The sequence below is a fragment of the Dromiciops gliroides genome, chromosome 2 (assembly GCF_019393635.1).
Source record: "Dromiciops gliroides isolate mDroGli1 chromosome 2, mDroGli1.pri, whole genome shotgun sequence".
Lineage (NCBI taxonomy): Eukaryota > Metazoa > Chordata > Mammalia > Microbiotheria > Microbiotheriidae > Dromiciops > Dromiciops gliroides.
The window spans coordinates 135,978,409-136,001,990 of NC_057862.1; the positions used below are offsets into that span (position 1 = coordinate 135,978,409).

At 37.3% G+C, this 23,582-nt stretch overlaps 2 protein-coding genes across 3 annotated transcripts in view; one reads left to right on the top strand and one right to left on the bottom strand.

The window, feature by feature from the left end:
• Window positions 1-12,794, bottom strand: part of TTC23 (tetratricopeptide repeat domain 23) — an 86,871-nt gene extending 74,077 nt beyond the window's left edge. The window contains 7 exon segments of the mRNA XM_043980645.1: window positions 2,422-2,547; window positions 2,734-2,887; window positions 4,444-4,567; window positions 7,163-7,235; window positions 7,237-7,354; window positions 10,651-10,749; window positions 12,428-12,794. Coding sequence (XP_043836580.1) covers window positions 2,422-2,547; window positions 2,734-2,887; window positions 4,444-4,567; window positions 7,163-7,235; window positions 7,237-7,337 — 578 coding nt within the window. The 5' untranslated portion in view covers window positions 7,338-7,354; window positions 10,651-10,749; window positions 12,428-12,794.
• Window positions 12,795-15,035: 2,241 nt separating this feature from the next.
• The window catches only part of LRRC28 (leucine rich repeat containing 28), a 170,785-nt gene continuing 162,238 nt past the window's right edge, over window positions 15,036-23,582 (top strand). For both annotated transcript variants that reach the window (XM_043984884.1, XM_043984885.1), the window contains exons 1-2: window positions 15,036-15,144; window positions 22,201-22,422. In XM_043984884.1, coding sequence (XP_043840819.1) covers window positions 22,255-22,422 — 168 coding nt within the window. In that variant the 5' untranslated portion in view covers window positions 15,036-15,144; window positions 22,201-22,254. The remainder of the gene's footprint in view (window positions 15,145-22,200; window positions 22,423-23,582) is intronic.

Below are 23,582 nucleotides of genomic sequence, written 5' to 3' on the forward strand. Positions count from 1 at the left end.
CTAGGAAGGGACCAGGTTACAAAGAGCTTTAAATGCTAAAACATTTTATATCTGACTTTATATTTATTCTGGAGTAGATATAGGGAGCCACTAGAGCCCATTGAGCAAAGAGGTGACGTGGTCAGACCTATGCTTTAGAAAAACCCACTTGGTAGATGACTTCAGGATAGATTAGAGGGAGGGGAGACTTGGGGCAGAGAGCTGAACTAGAAGGCTATTGTAGTTCTCCAGAATGGAGGTGATGAGGACCTAACTAGAGCTGTGGTTCTGTGAACAGCGATAAGGGGATATAGATGAAAGAAATTATGACAGTGGAAATGACAAAAAAATGGGATCAAGGTGCATACTATGATGTTAGCTTAGACCAGAGTGTAAGAGGAGATAGTGGGGGAAGGTGTCTCAGTGATGAGATATTGTATAGGGGAGAAAGAAGAGCTCTCTGGGAAAAGCAGCTGAAAGGAGATCAATTTAATAAACCTCATAGAAAAAACAAATGTATGAAAAAGATATCGCACAGACTATAATGCATAAATAAATGGGTAGCCCATTTAATGTCTCTCTATATTCAAATATCTTTGGGATATATATATTTACAAATGGACAATGAGTTGAACCCAGAATGTAGTAGTATGGAGATGAATGGACTGGATCAGATCTGGGAAACTTCATTGACCCCAAAGTTGTTCCCTGTTTCTAAGACCCATATTTTCAACATCATTATTCTTTTAGTGATATATGGATATGAATTATGGAACACCATGATCACATAATGTTGGAAAACAGAACACAAAATGTAAAAGTTCTACCAGGAGTAGATCTTACAATATACAAAGGAAAAGAAGATGAAAGTAGTGGTAAAGTTATGGCAAGAGTATGACCTTAGGGATGCTAGTAAAAGAGGAACGGTGTGCATCTGAGAATATATGCATGCAAGAAGGCTTTTGGCTGTCAATTCCCTAAGAATATTTAGACACATCAAGATGTTCTCTGGATACTGGTGATTAAGCAGGTGTGGCAGAAGAGACTGGCCCCTGTCTGTGTGAATCTTTGTGTCAAAGAAGAAAATTGTACTCTTAGAATCAAAGCAAGGCATAGTAGTACAAATGAAATGACAAAACATAACAGAGGTGACTGTGAGTCAAGGAGCATGTATGATGGAGTGTTGAGAAGTCCTGATGGTTTGTGCAATAGTCTAGACTAGAGTAAGGCCTGGACTGGGGCGGTGTGGGGAGGAGTAAGAGAAAAAGTATGGAGGCTGACATACCCTGCCTGTGCATTGGCCCTGACTGCCAGTGTATACATTCTGAGATCTAGTCTCCTCCCACACTATGATAATAGTTTTGAGGAACAAAAATAAGAAAGCCTATTTGGTTTCAACACATCTGAATGACACATTGTTGAGTCGCCTGTAGTCTCCATACAGGAAAAAGGAGTGCCTAGGAGATATAAACAGATCAAGAGCTTGGGGTGTGAGTGAAATCAGTCCCAACAATATGACTACCAGTGAATATATATATATAACAGCCATTACAATGTCTATGACAGTGGGAATATGGATGAGGTCGGGTAAGGTGCCAAATCTAACTTGTACAATTGCTTCATGTGATCTGTGATTAGCTCTAGCCTATAGGACACATTACATAGACTGACTCCTATGTAGTCATATGTTTCCATATAAAGACAGAATCAACATGAGACAAGGAATCAATATGATAAAACACCACCAAACTCAGGTACAAAGTTAGGCAGGAGTCAGAGCAAACTATGGCCCATGAATCTAACCTGCTGCCTCTTTTTGTATTTCCAGGAACTGAGAATGGTTTTTAACATTTTTAAATGTAAAAAACTCCCCTTTATTTAAAAAAAATGTAAAAACCATTCTTAGCTTGAGAATTGTACAAAATTGGCAGAAGGGCTAGATTTGGCCCTTGGGCCAGTTTGATCCCTGGTTTATAGAATAGTACCATTAGAGGAAAGAAAACAGGAGATGCAAACCTGATTATCAGATTATGAAGTGGGTGTGCTGCCATATGTATACATTTTCTTTATTTGTGGGGACATCAAAAACATATTCCCTGTCCCTTTGACTATGAGATATGTGTTCCTTCAATTCAACAAGTACTTAAGTGCCTACTATATGCCACCCATTCCTAAATATTTAATCATATGAGGATGAAACAGAGAAGGAAGAGGAGAAAGGGGCACTTTATTTGAGGATAAACTTTGAGAGTACTTTAGATCTAACGATAGTCTATTAATAATGAAACTCTGGGATTAGATTTACAGTATACCTCTTCCACTGCTTGAAAATGGCTCTGAATCCAAGAATAATCTTGTAGAGAAGGTATCTACTTTATGAAGATAAATATTACTGGCAGACCTTCACCATCACAGATGAAATAAACAAAAGTCAAAACTTACTGTGCAAAAGCCAATTTGATCCTGGCTTGAATTTCTATCCATTCTTCCTTTAAAAGTTTTCCATGATCCAACAGCTCCTTTGAAAGTCTCTCAGCTTTTGTTAAATTTTGTGAAGCTTCTTTTAATCTGAGTTGTGTTAAGGATAATTTTATATTTAGTCATTTACTCTTGATTCCTAGTACCCAGTCTCGCCTGGCTCCTAGTCATTTATGTGCTATTGTATGAATCATTTCAACTATTTGGTCTTGAAAATCAAATATACATACTATAAACAGTGTTTCCAATTACAAAAAAGATGGAGAAAAAGGATACTTCTGAAGTGCAGTAAGAGCTCTCCCCAAAGTATGAAAAAGGTCAATTGAACACCTGAAAACATCTATGCTTTCTTCAGAAGAAGGCAAAAATGAATTGGTGAGGAGAATTTCTCTGGCTTTTTCTGCATGTTGTTTTGCTTGCAATGATAGTCCTGTGAATATATACACATAAACAAACACACACACACACACACACACAGAAGTTTAAGTTTTTCTTTCATATCAATGAACTGAAATGTATTTGTGAATGACTTGAGAGTGGAATGATGTTTTTCCCCATATTATTAAATTTCACATGGTAATACAGTCTGAGAAGCAAAGTTGAGTATCTCAGCATGAAACACAGCTGGGTAGGTTCAAGCAACAATTTCATTACCATTTATCTGAAAATAGTTTTGTGACTATAAAAGGGAAACCTGTTTCTCTAAATATTCAAGTGAAATTCTACTAAAGAAGAATATCTTTTTAAAAGCAAGGTAATAAAAACAAGCTGGAATTGAATTTCTTTTATTTCTATCCCTGATTAGAGGTATGAGGAATCACAAGTTATTAGGAAAAAATGGTACACTTCAAGGCTCTAACATTCTGGACAAGAAATGAGATGTGACTAAATTTTAGCACCCTTGGTACAGGTTTCACAGATAATTTTGGCTAATCACTCATCTTTGTCACCTATTCCCTCCCCATCCTCCAGACTATGTTTCTCCATCTATAAAAGGGATCTCCTACCACCAAAAGATTTTGTGAGGCATTAAAATATGTGAATTATCTGACAGACATATTTGTCATGTGGTAATAGGTAAAGATGGCACAGACTAGCAGCAAAAATACTACCACTAAGTGCTTGGAATGTATATATTTTCAGTTTTTTTCTACTGACTCATTTTACAATATTAGAGTGACAATTATGAAAATGACATTAAAGAACTACATTAAAACCAAGAGAAATAACCAGGATTTCTATTAAAGAGTCAGGCTTCAATGCTCTCTGAGCTTTATGTTCTTAATTACACAGAATTATACCTCTAATCTCCAGAGGGCTGTCAAAACATGAAGTTAATTGTATACCCATGTCTAGAATACAAGAAGAATATTTTTCAGAAACCAAAAAAAAGAAAAATTAAAGAAACATTATTATAGTGATTCGTATAGACCTTTAACTGTTGTAAATTTTGTATTAAGTCCTATATTTATTAGTCAACCAAAAAAGTATTTAATGAGAACTATGTGTCTAGGTTTATGCTTAGTTCAGTGGAGGATAGAAAAAATATTTTATAAGATATGGTCCCTGTCCTCAAGACGTTTATAATCTAGTTATAGGAGGCAAGAATATGAAAGCTAGAATATAATACATGAAAATACATAATCAAGTGTTAAGTGAAGCTGTAATGATTATAAGAGGAGTAGTAGTCACATTAAAAACTCACATCATACCCAATAAACTTATTTTCTCCTAACGATTTTAAAGACAATGGAAAGAATAACTAGAACTGAGCTTTTTACCTCTTTATTTCTCAATCTTCATATTTTCCTCATTCTATGTACTCTTTCTCAAATTTCCTTTGGAATGTCATCTCAATGTATGCCAAGAGAATAATGAACACTTAAATTTGAGAAAACGCAAATCCTAATAATCTAGTTATGTTCAAGGCAATAATTTTGTAGAAAGGACAGAAATTAGTTAACCATCCAACTGTAATGAGCTTACCTTTCAGCTGTAAGTATCCTCGAGCCAAATTAACATGGGCTTCTGCTAGTTTCCAATGATGGTCTCCATAACAAATTCTCGTGAGTGCCACACTGCGCACCAGCTCTTTTATAGCTTGTTTATACTATTAGAGAGCAAATACATATATATATGTATATGTTTAGCCATTTAAAGAACCTAAACTCTAGAGACACAAAAGTCAAGTTATTCGTTCAGTTTAGCTGTGCTTGCTTAGTTTGGTCTTAACCTTTTTTGTTATCACAGACCCTTCTGTCACTTTGGTGAACCTATGGACCACTTATCAGAATAATATTTTTAGATGCATAAAATACATTGGATCGAGGAAACCTATTAAGTTGAAATAAAGATTTAGTTTTGTTCCATCCAAATTCATAGACTCCTGAAATCTTTCTATGGCCACCATGGTGGGAAGGAGAAGTATCTATGAACCCTGGGTTAAGAGACACTCATGTCATTGAACTTTTTCCAATATAGGAGAGTTTCACTTGACTTTTTTATTCATATCATATCATATAGACTACTCTATTACATTTACTTTCAAATTAAGAACTCTTTTTGAAGTCACAGTGTAGAGGGGTAAAAATAAGGAAAATAAAAACCATTGAGACTATATTTGAGGTAAGAATTCTCTTGTCATGTTACAAACACTCCAATTCCTAAAAGCTTTGTAAGGGTGAGTTCTTTTCTAATTTTTCTCTGAATGTTTTTTATAACAGACCACTAAGATATTTCTAACAGGCTAAAAATGTGAAAACATTGCAATTAATAAGAAAAGGTCAAGTCTGAGGTTTAGCTACCCTCTCAGTTCTTGTTTTTCTTCATTATTTGCCTGATTTCAATGTCACAATCTTATGACAGCTATAGAGATTTTTATTGATTCTTATCAGTATATATCAACTATCTTTTTAAGATATGGGAGTGGGTAGTCATAGTGATGGATAGTTAAAGTACAATATTCAATTCAGAGACATTAATTCAATTCAGCAGACAATATTCAATTCAGCAACATTAAAATATAAGAAGGGGGAGAGGCTTTTTATTTGCTAGACCTCATGGAGATAATAGTTATTTGAAGGCTTCTTGTCTTTTAACTAAGTCTAGTCTAAGTTCTTTCCCAAAAGTCATATTAATTCCTTTTAAGGCTCAAATGACCTCTCAGTCAGTTCAGGGTTATAATCTATCAGAGCAACCTTCCTAGGCCAGCAGCCAGTGGTTGACAGAGGTTAGAAAGAGGTTTAGATTGGTTAGTGAAAGAAAGTTAAGGTAGGCGTCAAGTGTGAGGGAAACAGAGGCTGAGGCAGTGCTGTGGGAGAAGTAGAAGAGAATATAGTAGGATATATACTATCAGAACTTCAACAAGGCATTGAGCACTTTACGCAAGGTTTGAAATCAGTGTTTCCTGTATGTTACTTACTGCCCACCAGAGGCATTGTGCTTTTAGTGTGGAACACTACAATTTAGCTCACCACAAAACAAATACCTATATGCCATGGAAAACAGAATTTTATAAATAAAAGTTATGTTTAAAAGTGTTTCTTTTTATGTTCCTGCATATGTTGCACATTATCTGCTTATCCTTAGTCCTAGCTATAGAGGGTAAAGAAGGATCATAGATTTAGACCTCAAAGGGGCTAAAGCCTAATTCTCTAATATACAGATGAGGCGACTGAAGCCCAAAGAGGTTAAATTAATTGTCTTAGGTAGACAGGTAATATTAAAGTAAGGACTTGAAATCAACTTAGTGTATGATCTAGGAACACCCAAGTTTCAAGTCTAAAGAGCTTAGTCCAAATTTTTGTCTTGAATCCAACCTTGTTTCTGTGTATCAAACCAATCCAATGTTCCATGTAACTGTTAAGGCCAGAAGAGTTATTGAAGAACAGAGATCTATGTAGAATTTTTGCTAAGCTTTATCCTGTAATGAGGAATAAATTTGGATCCTGTCTGTAGCTTTCTAGAATAATGGAAGACTGAAAAAGAGGGCAGCTAATAAATGAGTATAGTAAAGGAAGACTAGAACAAGCATTTAGGGGGAGTTATAAAAAGGTTCAAATATTTCTTATGATATTTAGATTTATCTTTATAGTGTCCCTAATACAGGTTTCTAAAAACATGAGAACAGTGACAATACTCTTAGACTACACATCAAGACTTGGAGATTCTACTCATGCTTCTTACTATGAGAAACTTTACCAAGACATAGAAATACTTCACTTTAACTGTGCTCCCTGGTTTGTCTTCTGATATAACCCCATTTTTCTTTTAGTTCCAAGGGCTTTTGTACCAACTGGGCAAAAGTAATCATAGAATCTTTAAATGTTCGAGGTTGACCTTAATGGGCATGGAGGCAAATGTGGTATAGGAAAAGAATACTGATTTGGAGGCAGAAAATCTTGGTTCAAATCTCAGCTGTAATATTATATAGCCACAAGACTTTAGACAAATCACTTAAACTTTCTGAGCATCTGTTATTTCATTTGTAAAATAGGTATAATAGCATCAACTTTACAAGATTATTTTAAGGTTCAAATTATATATGTAAAGTTCGTTGCAAACCTTAAAGCACTTAAATAAATCATAGCTATTATTATTATCTTGGATTCTTAGTAACCAATTATGTCTTTCAGACTCATGCAGCTTGAAATGAGAAAGCAGGTACTTCATTAAAGAGAAAATGTACGTGAAAGAGTTATCTTACTTGGTGAATGCTGGAATGAAACTTTGCTTTTTGTTCACACTCCAGAAGTTTCTGTTTAGGAGGTTGTAATAGGATTATTAGGCAGTTCATTTTGAATCTGTCTAGGTCTTGTGTGGAGAGCATCATTGGTTTCAGTTAGGTGACTGGAAATTTGAATTTCTTGATCCTCTTGCATTTTCTGTTATCTGTCTTCTAATTTTGAACATTAAAAAAACATTCAAAGTCATAAAAATCATAGCAACTCACCAAGTTACTTTTAGAAATATTCATTTACAGGGACAGCTAGATGGCGCAGTGGATAGAGCACCGGCCCTGGACTCAGGAGTACCGGAGTTCAAATCCGGCCTTAGACACTTAACACTTACTAGCTGTGTGACCCTGGGCAAGTCACTTAACCCCAACTGCCTCACTTAAAAAAAAAGAAAAAAATTCATTTACTTTTTAATATTGAATAGAGGATGCACAAATTTTAGTAAGATAGGTAATATAGTAAATAGGTACTATTTATTCCATACATAATAGTCACACAGATTATAATTACCTACTTTCCTGCTCATCTTGATTTAGTTACAATACTTCCAACCTTACATTATTGGTTTAACCAAAAATACCTTTTCAAATTATTAAAATATTTTCCAAGCTGGTTTTGCCTTTTAGAGATTGTTAGTGAAAACTTCAAATTCTGTGGCTGTCATAAAAGTCATAAACTTTTTCTATGGCTGCCAGATCATTACCAACTTCTTTTTTACCTTAGTAACAATGAATAGAATAGTCAATAAAATTCTTTGTTCATTCAACAAATACTTGTTGATTACCTACTAAGTTCAAGGAGCTGTGAAGGAGACGAAAAGATCAATAAAATACATGCTCCCCATCATCAAAGTGCTTAATAAACTACTAGAAGAGAGATATGTGTATACTGAATTCCAGAATTCCAGAATTAGAAGGGACCTTGGAGGTCATGTAATTCAAAATGTACCTGATGACTAATTCATTTCAATGACAAGTATGATAGATTAGACAGAAAACTGAATTTGTAGTCAGAAGACCCAGATTCAATTCCTTACCATCTATGCAACCTTGGGCAAATCACTTAATCTCTTTGGACCTCAGCTTCCTCATGTATAAACTAAAGGAGTTGTACCAGATGAACTTCATGGTCCCTTCCAGTCCTAAATCTATGATCTTAAGAGCTAGAGCATATTGATTCAATAAATGGTCATTCAGACTTTCCTTGAAAATCTCCAGTGAGAAGCAACCCATTCTTTCCCAAAAGAACTACTTTTTTTTTGAGTAGTTATATTCGTTAGGGGTTTTTTCCTTATACAAAGCACTCCTTGGATCCTGAAACTTTTTACGGCAAAAACCTTCAATAGTACATTGTTGCCTCCAGATAATGTCCAAACTACCTAGCCTTGTTTTCTAGATACTCTATAATCTAGTCTCAATTGACTATAATACAAAGCAGTATGTGACAAGTGCCATAAGACTGAGACAAATAAGGACTTATAGGAAAGAGTTCAGAGAAGGGAGAGATCACTTCTTGCTGGGTGAGAAGGGCATATTTCATGCAGTAGATAGCATTTTACTGGGTTTTGAAGGATGAACTGAATTTCATATGAAGATGGGAGTGGAGGGAGAGATCACAGTTTTAGAAAAACAAAGACAGAATATTTATTAACTGCTTCTGATGTACCAGGAATTGTGTTATGCACTGGGTATACAAATACATGTTGAAAGTTACATTCTACTTACTAGCTGTGTGACCCTGGGCAAATCACTTACCCCCAATTGCCTCACCAAAAAAAAAAAGAAAGAAAGAAAGAAAGTTACATTTTAATGGGGGAAGAGAACACATAAAGGGGAGCTGAAAAGCTGGGTGAAGATGGTGGTGGAATGCATAGGTAATGAAAGAAGTTTGGAGAGTGAATGGAGCTGGGTGTGAAGTAAGTATGGCCTGGTCATCTCATGAAATAGTGGCCTGAGCTCAGGATTCAACAATCAGCAGGGTCTCAGAATGGCAGCATCTCCAGGATGGCAAGGCTGCTAACATGGGGGTAAAACAGTGAGAAGTGCTAGAAGTGATTTAAAGTGGAAGGGACTTTACAGGTCATCTAGTCTAACCTCCTAATTTTACAGGTGAAGAAACTGAAGCCCAGAGAAATTATCTAAGATCACATAGGTAGCAAAGTAAGAATTTGAACCCAGGTTCCCTGGCTTTCAATTGTACCACAAGGGCACTCCAAGTATAAAAAACAAAACAAAACACAATATTAGCAAATGAAGCAAAAATTTAGAAGCCATCTGCAGGAAAATATGAACATGCCAGTTTGGCTTGAACAAAAGGTATGTTTAGGAGAAAGGTGGAATATAAGGTTAATAAATTGACACTAGATTGTAGAGAGTTTTGAATTTTAATTATCAGTAAGATGCTATTGAAGGTTTTTAAGGTAAAGAGTGAAAGGATCACTAAGTGATACTGTAGGAAAATTGATATGGTTATTATTCAAATAATATAATACAGGGAAAAGAGACTGGAGGTGGTAACCATTAGGGAACTACTACAATAGTGTAAGTTTGAGGTTCTTAGTACTAAAATTAAGGGGTGGTAGTGAAGATAATAATAATTCTATCTCAAATTTAGGGTGCTTTACAAAATACTCTCTCCACAACAGTCTTGGGAAGTAGAGAATGAAATCATTATTATCCCCATTATACGTATGAGGAAGCTGAGGCTGAGAAAGGATAAATGCCATCTCAAACTCCTGTAACTGCTAGCTAAGGTATAGCTGAGATTTCTCTGGTATTTCTTTTTGTTGTTGTTGTTTGTTTGTTTGTTTTTTAGTGAGGCAATTGGGGTTAAGTGACTTGCCCAGGGTCACACAGCTAGTAAGTATTAAGTGTCTGAGGCCGGATTTGAACTCAGGTACTCCTGACTCCAGGGCCGTTGCTCTATCCACTGTGCCACCTAGCTGCCCCTCTCTGGTATTTCTAGGGTTGGAAGAAACTGCCTATTTAATCCTAGTGCCACATTTCACAGGTGAGGAAATAGGAGTCCCAAGGCTAGGCAAGCAGGCAGCATTAGGGGCAGTCTGTGACTCCAAGTCTTCTTTCCTCAGAGGCAAGGCTCTTTCTCCTCTACTTTGCTGCCTCCCACAAGCCCTAGCACAGCACCTAGCATAGAACAGGGGCTTAATAAAAGTCTTTTGAATCAAATTGAACTGCAAAAGATCATATGAAGAAGGAATGTCTAAGATTGGGTAAGTACTTAGAGGTATGGGATTAGGGAAATGAAGAGTCTACCAGGCCTTTCTCAGCCCTCTACCTCCCCAGGGAATATCTTGGAATGCCATGTCTGAATTTCAGGGACTCTTCTGACAAAAACCCTCCCAATACGCAAATATGGCCTGTCACTCAGACAGGACACTTATTTCGTCATTTTTCCTTTATCTGGCTCTAGCTGAGTATTAATCTACAAACAAGAGTACCTGGTCATGGAATCAATCTTCTCCAAGTGTGAGAGCTTCTTCTTTATTGAGATATCAGCAATATCATTATACTGCACCAAAAACCCTTATATTGTAATTCTAAGGGAAAGGAAGAATTAATTTTATATTAAATATAAAGGGACAATGATTTTCACCATACAACTGTGTTTTTACCTGTCTTTCCACCTGGACAAACATGCTATTATTCAAAAATGAAAAGAAACTTGTTTCATTTCAATGGTAAAACAGTAAAAAAGATCCTTTTAAAATTTAAAAAAGTGATGCATCAGGATTTATTTTATTCAACCAAGAGTCTATTAATAAAGCATCTGCTCTTTTAAACATTAAAAAAGTAGAGGTTTATAAAATCAAATGTTAACCTGCCATTTTCTACAATTGCAATAACTTGTAACAGGTCTGTCCTTGTTTCTAGGCTTTCCTTTCCAACTTACTCTGTACACTTCTACCAGTTAAATTTTGAAACTTGTTATCATTATGTAATTCCTTTAAAAAAAGGAAAAAGTGACCAAAAAAGGCCAAAAAACAAATCCTCAAACAAACAAAAAAATCTTCAACAGCTTTTCATTGTCTTATAGGATAAAGTCCCAACTCTTCACTCAACCTGGCATTCAAGCCTCTTGCCCACTAACTCACAACATGAAGAAGATTCCACTCCAGCCAATCAAGTTTCCCACATCACTAAAGCACATTTTTGCTCACACTTTTTCTTCTCTCTTCCAACCTTATGCTCTCCCCACTTCCCTGCCTATCTTCTAATATGAAATGCTCTCCATCTTCCTCTCCATCTCTTCAAATCCTACCCATCCTTCAAAGTCAGTTTATTTTCTAAACCAATCAATGCTTTTTCTGAGCATTTCAGATCATGCTAATCTTTTCCTCCCCTGACCCTGGTTAGTACATAAATACCCTATTGTACTATTATTTAAATGTGTGTGTGTGTGTGTGTGTGTGTCTCAATTGGACCAGAAGTTCTTGAAGTAAAGGCTAGTGCCTAATGGTTATTTTGTATCCCCCACTGCAGGCAGGAGATGTCCAGGAAAAATTTCTAGAATGAATGAATGTGAAATGTTTTTTTTAAATAGCATAGTTTTTGATATTAGAAAGTTTGTTATAACTTTCCAGCTATAAATCTGCTTCTGTTCTTTCATTTTGGTTTGTTTTGCAGTTCTATGTCAGATTTGCCCTTGCATTTACATAAAGACAACCAAAGTCATGGGAGAAAAACCCAAACAAGAAAACACACGGATTTAAGGATAAAAAAAGGGTATACAATTTCAAGACCCAAGTCTTATTCTGATATTAATTTTGTTTTGTAAATTTTTAACAAAGCATATTAAAAATGTATTTCCTATTTATTTGGGATATATTTCATAGAAGGTAATATCCCTTTCATTTAAAAAATGTATACATATAGATAATATGTGCCTATGAATATTAGGAAGCCAAAAGAAACATAAATAGGACCTTAATGTAGTCAAAGATAATCATCATTTCTTTTTTTAATATTTAAAATATTGAGTTATATACAATATTCCCTCCCCCCACCCTCCCACCACTTGGATGTAAAGAAAAATTTGTACCTTCAGAAAAAAAAAAAAACCTTGTTTCTAGATTTCCCTAGACTTCCGTACTTCAACAATTCACTTATTCTGGCTTATGTCTGCCAGAGGTTACAATTACTTCTTTAAAATTAGAGAGAAATCTCGGACAATTTCAAGAAACAGGCAACTTGGCTAGAAGTTCATTATCAACTTACACTGGATTCGGAGAAGCTGCTCCACTTCGCTGCGAGGTAAATTGCACAGCTGTCTATTTACAGCTTTCCAAGCCACTTTAATTACTGTTTTATTATTTTATACTTCTTTATATACTCAAAAAGCTTCAAATTAAACTTGGACAACCATTTCCCGGAAAGGCAACTCGTTATTTTACAAAGCTAAGAATCAGAAAAGTGATTGATGCAGCTTTAGCCAATAAGGAACAAAAGACCTGAGGTACTCTTTCTAGTCACAGTTTGTAACCCAATCCTAAGGCGGGAATTTTAAAAGGGGGTTGGCGTTCTCTTTTCCTAGACCTCTCCTTAAAGCTAAATCACGGCATTTAGAAAAAAAAAAAACAAACTACTTTTAAAAGTTAAAAATTAGCGAACAAGATGTTACGTGCTTTGTATAAAGATCTTTAAAAACCGGGTTTAAAGAACCGTAAAGACACTAAAAGGGCAATTCACAGATTGGGATGTTACTTGCTCTAACAGCATCGATTTAGAACTGAAAAAGGTCCTCTGTTCCACTTATTATTATTATTAAAAACAGTGGCACAGAGACACAGAGGCACAGAGTATTGTTTATTATAAATCGAAACAGAAATAATACTATATTTTGATTAAAAGACGCCATTGATTATTTGTGGCTGTCAGTTTCAATAAATAAATTTTGAATAATCGATTTTATTAATATTTTCATGTATCCAGATAGCTTTGCTATACACATTTTGAAAGAAAACTGCTTTTGCTCACATCAGATTTTTTAAAATAGAAAAATGAGCTTCTAATGCTTTATTCTTTTAAATCTTTCTTCTCCCAAACCTAGTGTTAATCTTTTTCACCCCAGGAAAAGTGAAAGGTTGGCAAAGCAGTTTAATAGTTTTGTGCCTCTTGAGCAAATCTCTTAACCTATCGGGTTCTTCCTTTCCTCATCTGTTAAATGGGCAACAAGTGATACAATGTATATAAAGTTCTTATACTCCTAAAATATTCTACAAATATAAGTATTGTTGTTATATTCCATCCTACAAATATTAAGTTATTGGAAGCAAGCTTGTTCATATTTTAATGTGGAAAAAGCACTGGCTCTAGAATCACAGGTTCAAATGCCATATCTGTGCTAGTGTGATCATGAATAAATCACTTATCCTTCCTGGGTGTTACCTCAAATGAAAGGGTTTTGCTGTTTCAGATGTGACCCTTTGCTAGATCTGTGAATATAATAGCTTATCTTTTAATTTTAAAATTATATAACTTAATTACATAATAGCTTATATTTTAAAAGCCTATGATAGTTTACATATACTTTGGTCCTCATAACCACTCTTTCAGCTGGGCAATCTGAGTATTATTTTCATTTTACATGCGTCAGAACCGAGGCTTCAAGAAATACAGCATCTTGCCTAAGGTCACCCAACTATTAATTTGCTTTGCAGAATTCTGACTTCAAATTCAGGGCTCTTTCCACCCTAGGGTTCTGCAGAAAAATACTGCACTTGACATTTACTGGTGGACATTCAAACTCAGATTGCAACTTCTCAGTATGTTACTTTCCCAGAGCACTGAGAAGTCACTTGCCCAGGGTCACACAACCGGTATATGTCAAAGGTGAGACTTGAATCCAGGTCTTTCTGGTTCGGAAGCAGATTCCCTATCGAGTACTATCAGATAACACTTAAATAAAAGAAGGCCTATTAGGTGCCAGGTGCCGTGTTAAGTGCTTTACAGATAGCCTTCCCTTCGGGTCAGCTAGGTGGCTCAGTGGATAGACTTCAAGACCCAGAGACAGAAGCATCATCTTCCCGAGTTCAAATGTGGCTTCTAACCCTAGCTGTGTCACATAAAGCTGTTTGCCTCAGTTTCCTCATCTGTAAAATGAGCTGGAGAAAGAAATGGCAAACCACTCCAGTGTCTTTGCCAAGAAAACCCCAAATGGGGTGAGAGTCGGACACGAATGAGAAACAAAATGCTTCCTTTCTAGTATCCTATGATTTTCTTGTATTAGTAAAACCCGTCATTTATCGTTGTACTCTAAGCAGGGAGAGAAGGGCCATGTTTTGTTCCTGAAATGAGAAGGCACAAGTAGCTTCCCCAGCGCCACAGGCCCTACAGAGCCGCTTTCCCAGCCGTGTGCCTCTTTCCTCATCAGCCGGGGGCGCCATTCCAGGGTCCGAGAGAGGGGGCCTGTGAGGAACGGCAGCAGTTAGTGGCCACCCATTCTCAAATCCCGCCCCTGACCGCACTCTGAGGTTCAGAGGGACAGGGATCTCCGATCATCAGAGAAGGGAGGAGAGGGAAGGTAACCCAGAAAGAAAGGTTACCCCTTGGTAAGATAAAAACAAAGACAAGAACGGGGCGGGGCTGAAGCGGAAGCGTCGCGCTCTTGTCTGTGAGCAGGTACCGCGAGAATCAGGGTATCTCGCTCTCGCGAGGCTTCCTTCCTTCTCTTGCCCCGCCTCCTCCCTCCTAGCTCCCAGTCCTGACTCCACCCCCCCTCCCCTCTCCTCTCCTTCCCCCCCCTCCGGGCGCGGATCCGGGGGGCGTGAATCAATCGGAGCTGGGCCCCCACTCCCCTTCCCCCGCCCCGGCCCCCGCCCCCAGCCCACACGGCTCCGCCCCTTCCCCTCCCCGCCTCCCTCGGCCAGCCGAGGGGAGCTCAGCCTCGTCTCGGGGAGAGAGCCCGGGGCCGCGGGCTCCGGCCAGGAGTGGATGTGAGTATCTCCTCCTCCCAGCCCTCGTCCTCGCCTCTGCGCCCCGATCTTGGCTCCGCCGCCCCCAAATCCGGACCTCTTCACCCGTCTGGTGGGGCTGCCCTCCGAGGGACCAGGGGCTCCCGGTCCCAGCCGGCCCCGGCTCCTGGGTGTCTCCCACCGAGCCTTCGACCCCGCCGGGACTGACTGGAAAGAGCCGTTTCCAGGTCCCGTCTGCCTCGACCCCACCCGTCCGGGCCTCGCCGGCTGCTGTCCGCGCCCCCATGCCCGCTGCGCCCCCCATTCCCCATCCCGCACCCCCGCCTTCCGCCCGAGCTTTCCCCTCCCTAGAGGCACCCAGCCTGCTCGCTGTGGGGGCTGTCACGTGAAGGGGTGTGTGTGTGTGTGTGTGTGTGTGTGTGTGTGTGTGTGTGTGTGTGTGTGTGTGTGTGAGAATGGTCAGACACATGTTGACACCCCTGGAGTTGTTGGGCCGGGTGTAGTAGTGCTGATTTGAGGACTGTTCCTGAAGGCGTGTGTGTAAATGGTCCTACACATGCTGACATCCCCGAGTTGGTTATAATAGGGCTAGAGGGCTATCTTGTGAAGGAGTTTGTGTGTATGTATGTATGTATAAATAGTCATAAATACCGATATCCCTGGAGTTATTTGGCTGTATAGTAATACTAAATAAAGGATTGTCACAGGGTGTATGTGTCTTGAATGTGTGGGAATGTAAATGGTCATACCCATTTTGACAGACCTTTTCTTGAATGGAAGATCTAGAGTTGGTTGGCTAGTGTAGTAGTGCTAGGAGGGGTGATAACTTCGAGGTCTCTGTGTGAAGCTTCTTTATAGGGAAGGGAACTTCTTTCTGAGGACCATCTAGGAAAAATAAAATAACCTTTTCCTTTTATAGGAGGCAGCTCTGTTGCATAGTGGATAGAGAGCACTGTGCCGGAAGTCAGGAAAACCTGAATTCAAATCCAGTTTCTTAATTCAAATTCAGACACTTAACTGTGTGATCCTGGACAAGTCCCTTAACCACTTACTGTCTCATTTCCATCAATTGTACAATGGAAATAATAGTACCTACCTGACAGAGTTCAAATGAGGTCAGATTTGTAAAAGCACTTAATACTGTGTCTAGAGCATAGTAGGTGCTCAATAAATGCACATCCCCTTCCTTTGCCCCTTTTAAAATGGGAATGGGTGAGGTGGAAGGGTTAACAGGAGCATCCATTAAATTGTCAGGGGGTTGATTTTTTTTTTTTTTAAAGAGGATACAGCTTCATAGGATCACAGATATAGGCCTTGTTCAAGCCTCTCATTTTACAGATGAGTTAGCAATCATGTAAGTGCTACTATGTTCTAAACTGCTAAGAACTGGGGAAACAAAGGCAAAAAGATTCTGTTGTGGGGCAACTAGATGGCGCAGTGGTTAAAGCACCAGCCCTGGATTCAGGAGTACCTGAGTTCAAATCTGGCCTCAGACACTTGACACTTACTAGCTGTGTGACCCTGGGCAAGTCACTTAACCCCCATTGCCTGCAAAAAAACAAACAAAAAAAAGATTCTGTTTTGAAGGAGCTTATATTCTAATTGAAGAGACAACAAGTAAATCACAAGGTATAAACAAGATGGATGGATGGATGGATGGATGAGAGAGAAAGAAAAAGAGAGAGAAGGAAGATAGATGGAAGGTATTCTAAGAAGGGAAGGCACAATGAGGAAATCGAGGCTCCAGAGATTTTAAGTGATTTGCCCCTGTTAGTGTCAGAAGCACGATTTGAACTACATCTTCTGGCTCCATATCCAGCTCTCTATCACCTAGAATGAGCTATGTCTCATTCTTAGTTCTCTGGTAAAAAGCTTCTAGAAAATAGGAATTGATTTAAATGTCATAAGTATTTTAGAGCTATTTAGTGAGTTCAAACCCTGCCACCCCCTTTCTCTCAACTTTAAACATGAAAAAAGTGTTGGTCATAATCTAGATGTACAGTGAAATCAGGAACATTATATCTTTTTTCTTTTTAAAATATTTGCCTCCAGATTATTGAAAAACTTAAACTCATTTGTCTTTATCACATAGCCCTACTTTTTGACTCTGAAATGACTTTACACAGCAGACTCAGGAAAAAATGACTCTAATTTATCTTGTCCTCAGAGACTTCATGTAAAACCACATTTCTTAGTATGTTGATGGCATGAATACCCTTTATAATTTTCTAGTCATATTTGATCTTATTTTCGAATTGAAAATTTTAAATTACTATTCAAATCAATCAATAAACATATATTATGTACCTACCATGTGCCAGGCACTATGCTAAGTGCATTCCACTGAAAAAAGCACAATGAAACATATTTAGAAGACAGCCTATTGGAAAACCTACTGAATTTTCATAGTGTGGACTTAGCCTGTTAAGAAATCAGTAGTAGTATTTATTTATCATCAATAAGTTTACAGATTTCTTAGAAGAATATTATGTTGTGTCCTTAAGGATATTTCAGTGTAGTTGTACATGAAAATAAAAAGTAGCAAAGTGAATGTTTTTTGTTTGTTGGGCAATGAGGGTTAAGTGACTTTCCCAGGGTCACACAGCTAGTAAGTGTCAAGTGTCTGAGGCTGGATTTGACTCAGGTCCTCCTGAATCCAGGGCTGGTGATTTATCCATGGTGCTACCTAGCTGCCCCCAAAGTAGATGATTTTATGCTGTATTTTTAGCTTGTAAATTAAGGCTATACATTGCCTTTGAATACTGTGGAATTATAGGAACAGTAATAGGTGTTATTAGTGTTATATGATCTTAATTTTTGCATTGGTTACTTTTAAAACCACTGATATGACTACTTTGTAATCGCAAAATCTTGGAGACCTTTAATTGGAAGTATTTTAATATGGCATATTAATACTTTAGTGTCAGAAAACCTATGTTCTAGAATCTGTTCTGCTTTTAACTTGTATGACCTTGGGCAAGTCATTTGACCCAATTGGATCCAATTTTCTCATCTGTCTTGAGCTAGAGAATTCAGTTTAATTCAACAAACATTTAACTACTTACTCTGTACTAGAGTCCATGGATATAAAACCTTGGGGAGATGGAACAAGGATAAGAACAAAGAAAAGGCTCAGGCAAAGTGCTTTGAGAAATTTTAGGGGTGAAATCACGTTTACTTGTGGAGGAAAGAGGAGGATTAGGAAAGGCCTAATGGCAAGTTGGTATGTGAGATGGACCTTGCAAAACAGGAAGAACTTAAACAGAGGAAAATAGTGAAGAGAGGATTGATTCCAAGCATTGAAGACTGAACAAAGCTGCAAAGATATGAAGAGGCAGATATTAGAATGAAAAATAGAAAGCAGTCCAATTTTGCTGGCACATAGACTATCCAAAAGGGAAAGTCTACCTTATTTAATAGATACCAGGGACTAACCGAAGGTTTTTTAGTAGAATAGTGATAATGTAGCAATGCATTAAGAAGAATACTTGTCATTGATGTGAAAAACTAATTAGAAAGGGTCAATTTGGAGGCAGGAAGGCCTTTTAAAAACCTTTTAACAGCAGTCATGGGGAGAAGAAATGAAAGTGTGAACTAAGGTTCCTGTAGTGAAGGTGAAGAGTGGCCCAATGTGAGAGATTGCAGAGGTAGAAATAAAAGAATTTTGCAGTTGATTGGATGAGTTCAGGTGAGAGAGGAAAAATTTAAAAATTACTTTCATGGTTATTAGATTGGAAAGAATGGTGCCATTAACAGAAATAGACAAGTTAGGAGGGATCGTTTATTGGACAGAATAATGGGTTCAGTTTTAGGGATGTTGAGTTTGAGGTGCCAAGGCAGTCACATCAGTCAAGCACCTATGTGTTAGGCACTGTAACTAGTGCTAAGCACTGGGGATTCAAAGAAAGGAAAAAAAAAAATTCCCTGATGTCAAGGAGCTAAAAGTCTAATGAGGGAGACAACAAAAACACAACAACTACAATTAGGGAGGGTAGGTAAAGTCTCCCTGTATTTGGTGGCACTTTAGCCAGAACTTGAAGGAAAATTGGGAATCTGGGAGGCAGAGATGAGAAGAGAGAGCATTCCAGTTATGGAATGAAAATTCCAATGAAAGTGCCTGGAATGGGGAGATAGAATGTCTTGTACAAGGAGGCTAATTTTATTAGATTGGAAAATAAATAGGGATGATTAAAGGTACAAAAAAAAAAAAACCTGGAAAGGTAGGAGGGAACGAGGTTATGAAGGCCTTTGAAAGCCAAACAATGGATTTTATTTTTGATCTTGGAGGTAATTGAAAGCCACTGTAATTTATTGAATGGGGCAAGAATGGATGCATGATCAAACCTGCACCTTAGAAAGATCAATCTGACAGTTGAGGGAAGGATGGACTGGCATGGAAAGGATCTTGAGACAGGGAGACCCTACCTGTAGGTTATTGAAGTAGCCCAGGTGTGAGGTGATAAGGGTCTGTATTAGCTAGAGTGATAGCAGTGTCAGAGTAGAGAGAAGGAGATTTATGTGACAGATGTGAAGGATTTGGTAACTGATTGGATATAGGAGATGAGAGAGTGAGGAGTCAAGGATAACACCTAGGTTGTGACCAAGAAAATGTTGGTGCCCTTGATAGTAATTGGAAAGTTAGGAAGAAGGGAGGATTTGGAGAAAAGTTAGGAGTTCATTTTCAAACATGTTGTGTTTAAACTATGGAATATACAGTTCAAGGTGTCCAGAAGGCAGTTGGAAGATGTAAAATTGGTAATTTAGGAAGTTAGGGCTGGAGTAGTAGGTCTGAGTTAGCATAAAGAGGTTTTTGGAGATGATAAGCACAAAATGAAATAGTATTTTGTGCCCAGGACAGAGCACTGTGGGATACTCGTAGTTAGCAGGTGTGACCTGGGTGAAGATCCAGTATAGGAGTGATCAGTCAGATAGGAGGAGAGCTTTTCAGGTGCATCTCTATCCAGCAAGCAGTTGGAATACAGCACTGAATATAATGAAATTGGTTAGGTTTGATTTGGAATTCACCTGCACAGAGGTGCTAATTGAAGCCATACTCAAGATTAATTTGTACCTGTAAATCTGTGGAGATTCAGTAGAGATCTATGATCTCCCCGGTTCCCTCCTTTGATGAAGATCATAACCTATCTACACTTGCCCATCCTGTGCAATTCTTGTTGATGTCTTCCTAAAAATTCATCACAGGTGGACCACCCAAATACTGGAGGCCATTCTGACATTGTGAGGGTGCCAGTGGAACATATGGTCTGCTAACTTGTCATTCCTTAGTCTTGCCACATGAATTTTGCCACATCTTCTCTTCCTACTCTAAAATTTCTTGATGCCTTTTACTTCTGTTTTTCTATAAAATTTCTTTTTGGTTATGTGTTGTAACTTGTTCATACTTGCTTTGGAGAGCTTCAAATAAACCAGTTAGTAGTCTTAAGTGTATAGGACTTTTCTGACTCTCTATTTGGAGTGGTTTTTGCTTGAGATTCAAATAATAATATAAAGTAGCAGTGTGGGCAGTGAGCTTCTAGAATGAAATAGGATAGATTTACAAATGTCAGTCAAAGGAAGAATGGTCTGGCTTCACTCTCTTCTGGTTTTAAACTTATTATAGGTATTCTAGCTCTCCTCCCAGTTCCCTTCCATTTGACTGGTTCTCATTTCAATATAAAGATTGCCTATAAAATGATAGCCTATTAGAGCTGTAAGGAACTTAAAGATGATCTGTTCCTCTCATTTTACAAAAAAGAGGGACTTGTGGTTCAGAGTAGTCAAGTAACTTGTCTAAGGTCATACAACATGCCCCTTATAAATTCAGGTAAATAATCAGGTACCAGAAGTACAGGAATACATTGAATTCTTGTGTTGTACTAATAGCATATGTAAATTTTCATGTTACCTTTTAACAATGTTATGTTGTTAAATTATTAGAAGTGGGAATTTGTTACTATATATTAAGGATATGAAACTCTTTGAGGGATTGTAATTTTTTTTTAAATAGCTAAGGAGGTACTCTGAATATGCAGTTTGCTGCAAGTGAGCTAAAATTCATGATTTTCAAAACTTTGTGTTTATTTTAAAAAGGAATTTGGAAAGAGTAACCAGAGGAATAGATCTGAAATTCTTAGATTGAAGAAAAGGCAACTTCTTTGTACCTGTATTTCGAAGGTCCTTGGATGTTTATGGAGTTACATGAATGAAAGTATGTGATAGAATATTAGGTGTCAGAGCTAGAAGGGATCTAAAGAATTCATTCATCTAGCCCAGTAAAATATTAACTTCACTGAGGAGGTAGCTGAAGCCCAAGGAAGTAAAATGATGTTCTAAAATTACATAGCTAGTCAGTGGGGGTAGCTTATGGTGGGGAAGGTTAGAACTTTAGTCTCCTGTACCCCTTCGCAGTATCCTTCTGTCATTCAAATAAAAATAAGCAAATAAAACTGTAATTCCTGTATATATGCTTTACTCATTTCTTCCTAAGAACCCTCAAAACTAAGAGAAAGCAAAATCAAAAGAAAATTAGAGTAACTGGATAGTACTTAGGAAGTGAAAATATAAGTGGGATGAGTAAGTAAAAATCGATCACATTCTATAGTTTATTAAAATGTTTTAGACACATGGGAGGAGCTATTTTGAAAAAAAGTGGAATTTGCTGATTTGATTTCTTTTACTTATGTGTGTGACACACATATAATATGTTTGAAACTTTCAAAAAAGGTATTGTGCATATTTTATTAACACACAAAAAAACTTTCTCTAACTGCATTAAATGTCCTAATAATTTTGTTTTGGTTAAGCTGTTACTTTATTTATAAAACTATTTGTGTTGTTATATATATATAAGAATTTGATGATTGAGAAAAGTGAAAACACATCTCTTAGTAAATTTTGTTGTAGTTTGCAAAAGACTTTGCAAAAGCTTTGGATAGAATAATTGTTGGTTTTAAATTTTTTGGTGCTTTATTCTCTATCTTGGATATATCACTTTACACACTAATTTGTATGATGATGTTTTACAAATGCTTATAAGAGATCAACTGTAATTTTAAAATTTTCTTGCTTTCTCTCTAGATCATATTTTACAAGATGTAGTGCTGTAATGTGGCTGATGGGACAGGTTCAGTCATGGCATCAGAACTTTGTAAGACAATCTCTGTGGCGAGGCTGGAAAAGCACAAGAATTTGTTCTTAAATTACAGGAATCTGCACCATTTTCCAATGGAGTTACTGAAAGATGAGGGCCTGCAGTACTTGGAAAGACTCTATATGAAAAGAAACTCCCTAACAACCTTGGTATGAAAAGCATAAAACAATATTGTATTTTAAAATATTTACTCATAAATTAATGCTGACCAAAATCAGGGTTGTGTTCTGTGGATTTTTATAGACATTTATCTCATGGTGTACATGGGCAATTCAAATACAAAATCCACAACATTCTCTTACTTGGTTCATAGGATTGGTTTATGTTGTTTAATTGTTTCCTTATGAATCATTCCATTCTGTATTCACTTAAACAGACTATTTATTTGGAAATTAAATCTTCACATCCTGTTATCTTTTTGCCCTCCCATTTGTGGAGAGACTGCCTTGTGGTTAATATAATATATGTTAATAATTAAGATAATATATGTTGAATATTAATAGCATTCTGAAAGTGTTGTGAAACACTTGGTGTCAGGGACAGAGAACTGACTGCAAAGTACATACACTGATTGTGTAACCCAGGGCAAGTCAGTTAACCTCCAGTGGCCATGAGCAACTCTTTAGGACTATAAGTTAAAGAGCTGAGGGAATGTGCTAATTACAAATTCTCTATACCAAAGAAATCAAGGGTCAGGCCCACTCCCCCCACTTTCTTCTTATCTTTACTTTCTCAAGAAGTGAACATTTATGTATCTTTTATTTGCAGGGCTTTCTATATTATTAGTAGCATTACATTTTTAGTAAGTGGTATTTTGAGTTCCAGTATTAAGTAGTCATTTTAGACTTTTATAACTTAACTTTTCTGTGATTATGTTTCTAGCTTTTTCAGGATTTTTGTTAAATGTAACAAACATTTATTAAATACCTACTGTATGTCTTGGAGAAGACATAAAGAAAAATAGTGTCCCTATTATAATGGAGTTTAAACTTTCTAATAAGAGGATATAACACATACACAAATAAACGTAATACAAAATAGATCATAAGTGCATGTGAGACTGTGGAAGAAAAGATCATTTCCTACTAGGATGATTAAGGTAGTCTTCATTAAAGAGGTAACATTTGGGCTCAATCTTGAAAACTAGAATTTCAGTAGACAAATGGGTGAAGGACATTTTAGGCATAAGGAAGAGTGTGGGCAAAGGCCTGGAGCTACTAGTGTGGGATGTGTGAAGAGTTGATGAGTAGTCTAATTTAGAGTTCTTAGAGGGAGGTATTTTGGGATAAGTTTGGAAAAGTACAGTGAT